The sequence below is a fragment of the Tenrec ecaudatus genome, chromosome 5, assembly GCF_050624435.1.
Source record: "Tenrec ecaudatus isolate mTenEca1 chromosome 5, mTenEca1.hap1, whole genome shotgun sequence".
Classification (NCBI taxonomy): domain Eukaryota; kingdom Metazoa; phylum Chordata; class Mammalia; order Afrosoricida; family Tenrecidae; genus Tenrec; species Tenrec ecaudatus.
Window position 1 is genome coordinate 63,142,449 of NC_134534.1, and position 10,280 is coordinate 63,152,728.

The 10,280-nt window shown below is 36.9% G+C and overlaps 1 protein-coding gene across 1 annotated transcript in view; it reads right to left on the reverse strand.

Annotated features, from left to right (window-relative positions):
- The window catches only part of HNF4G (hepatocyte nuclear factor 4 gamma), a 28,517-nt gene extending 24,622 nt beyond the window's left edge, over window positions 1-3,895 (reverse strand). Inside the window, exon 1 of the mRNA XM_075550643.1 lies at window positions 3,778-3,895. Coding sequence (XP_075406758.1) covers window positions 3,778-3,895 — 118 coding nt within the window. The remainder of the gene's footprint in view (window positions 1-3,777) is intronic.
- Between the last annotated feature and the right edge of the window lie 6,385 nt (window positions 3,896-10,280).

Here is a 10,280-nt window from a genome sequence, read left to right on the forward strand (position 1 = left end):
ATGTCATCCGAGACAGAATTACGTCAACATATGTTACTCTGGCCTGTAGAACCCTTCATGATGAAGCTCAGCCTAGCTCCTTAGTTTATAAGGGGGCACCATTTTCCCTCCTGTTAAGTATTCTGTAGCAATGTTTTGTTTTGTTGCTTTCCCTGGAAGCCTATCCCATCTCAGATCATTCACACTTGCTGGCCCTTCAACTTGAAATTATAATTCTTCCTCAAGATTTTACTCATGTTAGCTATACGATTTCTGCTCAAACCTTACATTTTTTCTGAGACTTTCTCTGAACACATATTTACATAAATCACTCCCTAAATATTGTATAAGATCCATATTATTAAAAAATCCAGGAGAAGAGCTACATAGAGTAATGATCATTCTTTTATACTTAACATGGATGGGAGAGGAAGAGGGAATAATCACTAACTAGAGGGTAGATATGTATTAACTTGCTGAAGGCAATATACAGATACTGAGAGGTCAACACAACCAGACCAATGCAGGAAGAGACAGGGAGATGCACAAGAGTTAAAGGCAATACTTCATATGTATAAAATCCTCCAATAAGAGTACCAACAAACCTTAATCTATTGGTAGATACATGGGCATGCAAGTTAAAGAAATTGGGATGGTGAATAGGACAGCTTTTGAGTGTCTATAGGTTCATAGATTACATAATATATATTATATTAGATATTGCATATTAATGATAAATCAATTATATAATATATCATATAGGAGCAAAGTTATGAAATCTTATCAGCCATAGCTAAACACCTTAAAAGAATTAATCATTAAATTCAGGGACTTAGGATCATACTTTCAGGGCCATCTAAATCATAGCATAGTTCACAATGACAATGTTGTACATGCTATTTTGGTGAGTAACAACTGGGGTTCTAAAAGCTTGTGAAATCCTCTAAGGTGCAGCAATTGGGATCTCCCCATGCAGAGCGAAGAAGAGTGCAGAAAATCAAAGCCTCAGTGAAGAATTAGTCACAAGGGTTAGATGGTGCCCTACCAACCACTGTGATCTGGGTCACACAGTAGGTCTGGACAGAGGGAAAGAAAAATATATAGACCAGGGTTCAAAATCACCAAAACGATCAGAGTTACTGATCTGATAAAAGTTAATGGAATATCCAATACTATGACTCTTGGACACCCTTCAAACGTGGAAGTGAACTCACTCCCTTGGATTATCTTTCAGCTAAACTATAGGCAGGCCTATGAAAAACATAACACTGGGAAGGAGAACACTGTTTGGAAAATCAAACATAGGAGACCAAAAAATCACAAAGGCAGGAAACTCAAGAAATGACACTCTGGTCAAGATTCGGACTCGTCGTCACCTAAAGGACAGAGTGGAAGTGCTCGGTGAGGCATCTGCGCCGGCAAGTCTCTACGAAAGCAGTTCTTCTCCTCGGTCTCCCCGTGCACAGTTGGGGGTCTCTACCATCTCCCTCTGGTTAGCAGCCGGTGCTTAACACCCTGCACCACTAGGGTACCTTCATAAGACAGGACAGGGCAGGAAAGAAGGATGAAGAGAAACAAGGAATCCATGGAGTGACTGGGAAGAGATCCCTCACAATGAGGACATTAAAATTATTTTCATGAAAATATATATACATATTATATGAATATATATAAATAAGAAATATATGCAATTGTTGAATGGAAAATGAATTTCCTTTCTAACCTTTCACAGTTTAAAATAGGAAGTAAAGGGCTCAGTTCCCACTAGATCTGAACTCTGTTTAATTTTCAATAACAATTTATCTGAAATCATATAATGTATTGAGTTGCTCACTAGAATTAGCTTCCTAGTGTCTGAGATTGTGTTTGTCTCCTTCAGCATTCTATGCAATCGCCCTCATGATAGTGTCCAGCACCTAGTGAGCACCACAAACAGATTTCGAAGCTTCTTAAGGAACTTTAGAAATGGCACATGAATATTTATGCTAACTAAGTAGTTCTTAAGGTGCCTAATAGTGTAGAGAGTTAAGAATTGGGCTGCAAACCAAAAGGCCAGCAGTTTGAGCCTACTAGTCACTCTTTGGGAGAAAGATGAAGCTTTCTGCATCTTTTAAGATGTACAACCTTGGAAATCCAAAGGGGCCTTTCTACCCTGTCCTATAGAGCTGCTGTGAGGTGAAACTGACTCAGACACAGTGAGTTTGGGTCAGATAAGTAGTTCATAAATGAGCTAATATTATTGATTATATTCTTGAAAATGTGTATACAATGAAATGATACTGAATATGACAACATAATATAAAATTAATTTTAATACTATCATTATAATACAATTCCCCCATTCTATCATAAAATCATGATACCCAAACTGTGATGTGTCAATTATATTCATGCTACAAATCTTTTTGTTTTTGGACAGATATTGTCTTATATAATTTCATGTAAAAGTTTTTACTGAGAATGTGCTTAAAGTAAATCATCGAAAAGATTTTAATGGTAGGTGTTTTTCTATTGGTAACATTAAAACAAATACTAGAAATATGGTAATAAGAAGCATTTAAGATTGATTATATTAAAAATAAATTCAACCCTTGCTTCAAATTTAAACTCATTTATACATAATTGATAATATTATTACAGAAAACAAATTAATCCTCACTAGACAACATCTTGGAAATAAATATAGTCTGTTTTTTAGTACATGTTTCTAAGAAATATGTCCCTGCTATTCACTAGTCATTTTTTAGAAAGTCGTGAAGGTAATGAAGAAAATATATGCACACAAATACACGCATATATATATAGGTTTTTATACATATATATGTATATATGGTTGAACCGAAGTCCAACTATAGGAACCAACTTATTGAGTTTCCCTCTAAGTTCATTTTAACTTTGTTTGCTACAGTTCTAGTATTTATTTTCTAACAATTTTACAGAAATTTTCACTAATAAGCTATTCTATTTATTGTAATACAAGTGTCAATAATACAAATGGAGCAGCATATTAAAATGTTAAAACATTCTTAGTACAATATGCTTTCTCAGCCCTGAACCACACACACACACACACCACTTTTTCCAAATTATATGTAACTACTAGAAGAGGCTCTTATCTTAGATGAGATATAAAATTCAGATCAAAATTATAAAATCAAAGTCAATGATAAATTATATTATTATATAAAGACTTAAATAGTCAACAACCCATGTCTTATTTAAAGTTAAGAAGTTACAGTGTATCGAGTGCTCTGTGCAGCTAACCATTAGCCTGTCAAGGGAAGTTATAATGTAAATCTTCATTTCCTCTCATATTTCTGTTCAATGTGAAAATGTGATAATAAATGTAAACACAGTTCCCCATCACCAGCATTGAAACTGCAATAATGAAAGGAGGAGGCGATCAGTAAACCTCCCGAGTGTCACACAGAAACTTTATTCTACACGTCATTTTAAATACTGCATAGAAAACAGACTTGCGTACGCTAACTGCCAATACTACCTATTACAACGATTGAAAGCAAGAAAAACACACTGTTGAAGCTGCTCTGTTTTGCCTCTCATGGCAGGCTTCTACACTTACTACTACACATAACTCGGCTTTGTCTATGTCAAGCACACAGTTACTGTAGCATTATTAATTTAAGCATAGTAATGAGGAGCAAAATCTCAGATGTGTGCCCTTACAAAGTGAGGCCTTAATCCTCTGGCAAAAAGACGTTGAACTCTCCCTTTGGGAAACTCAGTTTTACTTTACCCTGACTTTCTTCTTTATATCAATAAGCAGGGAGAACTCACCATTTGAATTATATAAAATCTGCATCGTTTCGAACTCCAAGGTCGTGTAAGTCGGGTCCAGAACTTCACTGTAATTTGCCATTTCCATGTCCAGGATCGGGTCAGACACCCTCATCATTGATTTAGAGACACGCATGCAAGTGGCACCTCGGGCCCTGAGGAGCGTGTGACGACTGTTTGCTTTCAATCTGTGAGTGATAACCCAAAGTTAACTGTCACTGAGTGACTTATGTGCCTCAGGGGGAGGAGCTGTAAAACTGTAAACTCCTTCATGGGCCATATTCTATTTCTTTTCCTTTTTATGATCTACAAAAGCAATTCCTTATGATAATCTTGGAATGCTTCATGGAATCACCTTATCTGAAGTGCTTAGTGGACCAACATGATTTCCTGAATCAGTTTCCAGTAAGCAATAAATGATGTCATTGACAGAAGGATTAAAAATAGAAAAGAAACCCTCTCAGCTTTTAAACTGTAATTATCATGTGATTCCTCCTGTTGAAGGATCTGAAAGTATATTCTAAATATGACATTTAGTTTACTGAGTGGGGACTATCGGTTAACCTGGAATCATTCAATATTCAGTATAAACACTTTCAAGTTGGTTTACATGTATGTTAAGGGCAACTTTGTTTACATATGGGCAAGACAAATTTGTGATTTGAAATGACAGAGATTTATGTTGTCTTTCATTAACAACCTTAACCCTAAAGAAATGGTCTTTAACTTGTTCTTTTTAACTGTTAATTTAAGGGTATGTTTCTCTTGCATACTTATAAGCTTCCCAAGGGCAGACTCTGTACAGATGCTTGTATTTTGTAAACATTATGTGGTACATGAATACATATATAATATAATATATTTATAATATATAATATATTAATAATTTCCAGTAACAAATAATAGTAAAGTTGTTCTTATTATATATGAATTTAAACATCTCCATAATTGGCCTCCCAATACATAACAACTGTATCTCACATTGTAACTGTTATGTGTAGACAGGGATGTTTCAAAGAGTTCACGAAAAGAGCCTATTATCTTTTAATTCCATTTTCCCAGGAAGTTTGAATTCCTTTCATAAGTGACAAGGAGCACATAACTGCTTATATTTTAATGAGGTTTACAAAAGAGTCTTCAATGAATGTATTCTATACCTGAAAAAAATATTCATTGATTTTTATCACCCAAGAAAAAATGTTAGCAAACATTACATAATAAAGTAACATTTATTAAAGATTATAGTAATGTTTTATTTCAAAATCCTACCACCATGCATATTGTATTACAGATTAGAAATTACTATATTTCTTATTCACCACTTCTCTGTCAGTTTCATCCTCTTGTTGCTTGATTTTTGCCAGAAATTATGCCATCAATATTTCAAATAGCAGTATGATCACGCATGGTGAGAAGGTTACAGACCAAGAAAAGGAACCTAGTGTTCTACTCATTTAAAAAATGGCCAGTGAAAAATCATATATATAGCAGCTTGATATTGTTTTATATAGTATTGGAAGATTAAGCCCGAAAGCTGAAAAATAAAATTAAAAGAAGAAGGAGAAAGAAACTCACACCACTGCAGTTGACTCTAACTGATAGAAACTTTACATTGACTCTCCAAGGCTGTCACTTTTTATGGGAGCCTCATCTTTCTCCCCACGAGGGACTGATGGGTTTAAGTTGATGACCTTGTAGTTAGCAGTCCAATGCTTACCCAATAACACCAGCAGGTTAGAAGGCACTCAAAATAATACTGAGGAAGGGCTATCTCACTGAGGAAGAGCTGCCTCTTCAAGGTAGAGGCCACCTTAATTATGTGAAGGATGGGTATAGCTTTTAAGACCTTCATCTGTGGATATGATACAACTTAAAATGGTAAGAAATAGCTGTGAGTATAATCAGAGCATTGAATCTATGGATAATGAATTGAAGTGAGAGGTTGTCCAGCATGAAAGGAAACACATAAAGATTGGTTCCCTAAACTCACTGACATTGAGTCAATTCTGACTCATGGTGACCCTACAGGGCAGGAGAGAATGGCCCTGTGGGTTTCTGAAACTGTAACTCTTCACAGAAATAGAAAGCCTCATCTATCTCCCAAGGAACAGCTGGTGGTTATGAACTGCTCACTGTGCAGTTATCAGTCCAACACATAACCATTAGGGCACCAGGACTCCTAGACCTTAGCGAGTTGAAATTAATGGGTAAGTATTGGCCATTTTGAATTGGGCAAACATATGGCCTACAATGTTGGAAATGAAAAATTCAAGAGGACCAGCATCACATTGTCAGAAAGAGCATGTGAAGATGTATTTTGAAGTACAATGCCATCAATGATAAGATAATATCCACACTCACCATCAAGGAAAACCAATGAATACAATTGCTAGTCAAATTTTTGCACCAACACTAATGTCACAGATGAAGAAATTGAAGCTTTTACCAACTTCTGTGCCTGAAATTGATCAAATGTGCAATCGGGGTCGTGGCATGCAAAAGATGAAAGCAAACAATAAGAGGATTGGTACCTGGAAAACTTGGCCTTGATAATAGAAACCACAGCAGAAATCTCACGATAAAGTTTTGCAAGACAAACAACTTATTCCCTGTAAATATTTTCTCAACAACGTAAATGGCTACGACTATTCTCCCTCAAAGCCCCACAGTCTCAGTGTTGCTTCCCTGTTCCATCTAATTGTCTACTAGCCTCAGCCTCTGGTCTTAAATTGGATTCTTTGGTCTGTCTGGTGGTCTCAGTGCCACAGGCTCTGGTCTTTTTGTTCTTGGCCTCAGCACTGCAAACAGAGGTCTCAATAGTCCTAGGTTTCCTCTTTGTTTCCAAGATGGCTCTGATCCACTGAAGAACTGTTCTTTGGTGCAGCTTGTCTTTCAACAAACTGCACCCTCCAAGGAGACAAAGAGTGTACTTTGGTTCGCATCCTCTACTAAGGCTGGGAGCTAATCCTACTTTAATCCTGTGCATTAACACAGCAGAGCGCTCCCCCCAGCTGGAGATTATAGCCACAGGCATAGAGTCCAGAATGCATAATACATCACATAAGGAATTATGACTAGAAGGGCCATGTTAATCGACTGCATCTGAGCATTGAACAGATGTTAGACGATATCGCAGAAAGACAAAGTAAAGCATGATAAGGCAACGTGAAAAACCCAGGATCAAACCAAAACAAAATAAAAATTTAAAAACCACAAGGAAAAAAATACCCTCTACATTTCTCAAATGGAATGATTTTTAAAAAAATCAAACCGAGAATTGTTATTTTGTAGAATTATATGGGCAAACTATTGAACAATATGAGAACCATTTTTAAGAAGATGGATATACACAGTGAAAAGAAGTGGTTGATGTCGAATCATTTCAGGAGGTATCAAATGCTCCTGACCCAAGGCCATTAAAGGAAGAGTTCAGCTGCATGAAGGCATTGGTGAAGAACAAAGTTCTAGGAATAGACAGAACCCCAACTGAGATGTCTCAACCAAAGGATATAATGCTTGCAAGCATCTGTTCCATCATGTATGCCAAGACATTAGGAAGTCTGCTACCTAACTGAAATGACTGAAAGAGATCTAGATGTGTAACAAGTCCAAAGAAAGATGATCCAACAGAGTGTGGAAATCATTAAACAACATTATGTGCATGTAAAATTTTTCTGAAAATAATTCAAAAATATTTCCATTGGTTCATTGTCAGGGAACTACCAAAAAGTACTCCTAATTCAGAAGGCTATGTGAACCTGGGGGTATCACTGCTGAAGTCAGATGGATGTTGGTTGAAAGCAGAGAGTACTTACAAGATTCTTATATTTTATTGACTGTTCAAAAGGATTTAGACTGTGTGACTCTCAACAAATTTTGGATCACATTGCAAAGAATAGGAATTTCAGTACAATTACTTGCTCATGAGGAACCTGTACTTAGGCCAAGGGGCACTTGTTTGAACAAACCAAGGTAGGACACAGGATTGTGGCCTTTCATCATACTTGGTCAATTTGCACACAGAGGGTATCATTTGAGGAGCTGGGTATATAAAGAATCATGCAGCATCAGTTTTGAAGGACGCCTTTTAACATCCTTCCTCTCCAGACAACACAATCTTATTTACTGAAAGCAAGTCAGGAGGACCTGAAGCATCGATGAAGATCAATTAGTACAGCCTTCGGGATCAATAACTATATCGCAACCAGCAAACGAAGTACTATCGGGAGAAATGGGAAAAAAAAGATAGAAGATATCAAGAATTTCATTTTACAATCAATGCACAAGGAAGCAGGAGGAAAGAAATCAAGTGATATATTGCATTGGACAAATATGCTCCAAAAGATTTCTTTAAAGCATTCAAAAGAAACAAATTCACTTTGCTTTGAAGACTAGGGTATGCCTGACCCAAGGGATAGTATTTTCAATGGCCTCAAATGCATGAATATGGAAGCCCGGGGAGAAGAATGGCTGCATTTGGATTTCGGTGTTGCCGAGGATTACTGCACATACCATGACTACTAGATGAACAATCAATCTGTCTTGGAAGAAACACAACCAGAATGCTTCTTAGAAGCAAAGAGAATAAGTCTGTCTTATATACTTGAACACAATTATCAAGGAGGATCAGTATATGGGGAAGGGCAGCATGCTGGGTAAAAAGTCACAGAGAAAGATGAAGTCCCTTAGCAAGATTGCTTGACTTCGTATAAATAACAATGGGCTCAAGCATGTCATCTATTGTGAAGATGGTGTAGAGCTGGGCAGTGGTTTGTTTTGTTACACATGGGGTTACACTATGTTGAAGTCAAACTATTGTCATTAGGGCCCCAAAGAACACTGTTTTCTTAATGTCTGCTTTCAACCTTGTGCCCTTTTAAGAGCTATCTACATGGGATCAAATGGACAATTCCAATTTAAAAGATTAGATAGAGTTTATGGTAATGGGGGAGGGACAAATCAAAAGAAGGAGGATGGTAATGGTTGTATTACTCCAAGAACGTAATCTGTGTGACCAAATTGTACATGGAAACTGTTGAGTTGGTACATGCGTTTCTCTGCTTTGCTCTATGGTACCTAGAAACAACAATATAGGCAGCATACATATTGTAACCTAGATTAGAAACTATTGTATTTCTCATCTGGAAGGATGGCTTCTTATGATGAACTATACAACCGTGGAATAAGTGGAGAAAACTGTTATTTTTTGTAGCTAGAGTCACCAAATACCAATGATCATTGGAGTTGTCTTCTTATGCTACCATTCTATGTACTTTTAGTTATGACAGTGATATTTTGAGAATAAATATCAGGTTCGTATTTTCTTTTGATGAAAAGAAAATAACTGATTCTGTTCTTGATCAAGTGTACAGTGAGGAAATCCTATCCAAATAGAACGTTAGGCCTCATCTGTGGTGAAGCAGCACAGACTGGTTTCCTGTGCTGTAATGGAACCAATGGAGAGCAACAACTACGCTGTTTCTCGTTACCTGATAACTCAAGGCTGAAGACTTAAGTTTACCCAGGTGTGCACTGGGAGAAAGGTCTGGCTATCTGATTGCCAAACAAACAAAACAGAAAACAAGTCTATGGAAAACCCGATGCTTTACTCTGACACTCATGGGTTGGCATTAATCATAACCTACTTGACAAAAAAATAACAACCAATTGTGAAATATATCTGCAATAGGAGTGTCCCAGAAAAAGGGAAGGAGGAAAGGAAAAGAGGAAGAAAAGAAGAAAGTATAAAGTACTGTTCTCAGATAGAACTTCAAAGATTAAGGAAAATATGGAAATAGCTTAGGAGAATCATAAAGTTATATCTTTATTATTCAACCCCATTCTGTGGATGACATCATTATCAGATTAGGATATCCCCTTAAAATGTGATGGGATTATTGAAATGTCTCAAAACAGATCTGCAGTAGCCATCAACAATTAATCAGAGCTGGTTTTCAAAATGAAACCTCTTGCTCATCCATGTTCTGGTAAATGATTTACTTCATTTTATAGAGTAAGAGCTTGATAATTTCTAGACCTGAGTAGCAGGCATCTCTTCTCAAGGGGGCAGTTTGTGTCCCTGATGGTATCCAGGCTGAAAATAGCCCTAGAATCCAGTGAATAGAGATGGGATTCTGTTTAGGCATTTTTTTTTCCAATCCAACATCAAATTACCAATTTTATGATACTCCTCCTTTCAGGAAGGAGCCCTGGTGGAGCAGTAGTGGGTTACACAACGGGCCGCGCACAGCAAAGTCAGGAGTTGATACGACTAAGTGGAGAAAGATGAGGTTTTCTACTCATGTAAAGACTTACAGCCTCAGAAAGCCACAAGGGCGGTTCTGTTCGCTCCAGGGGGAGTGTTAGTTGTCACTGACTTGCTGGCAGTGAGTATAGTTTGAGTTGCTTCACTGAACTGGTTAAGCAAACAGAATAATGAAGCTAGAGATAATTACTTTTAAATAATACATGCATGCTCTAACAATTTATTTGATTTCTGTGTG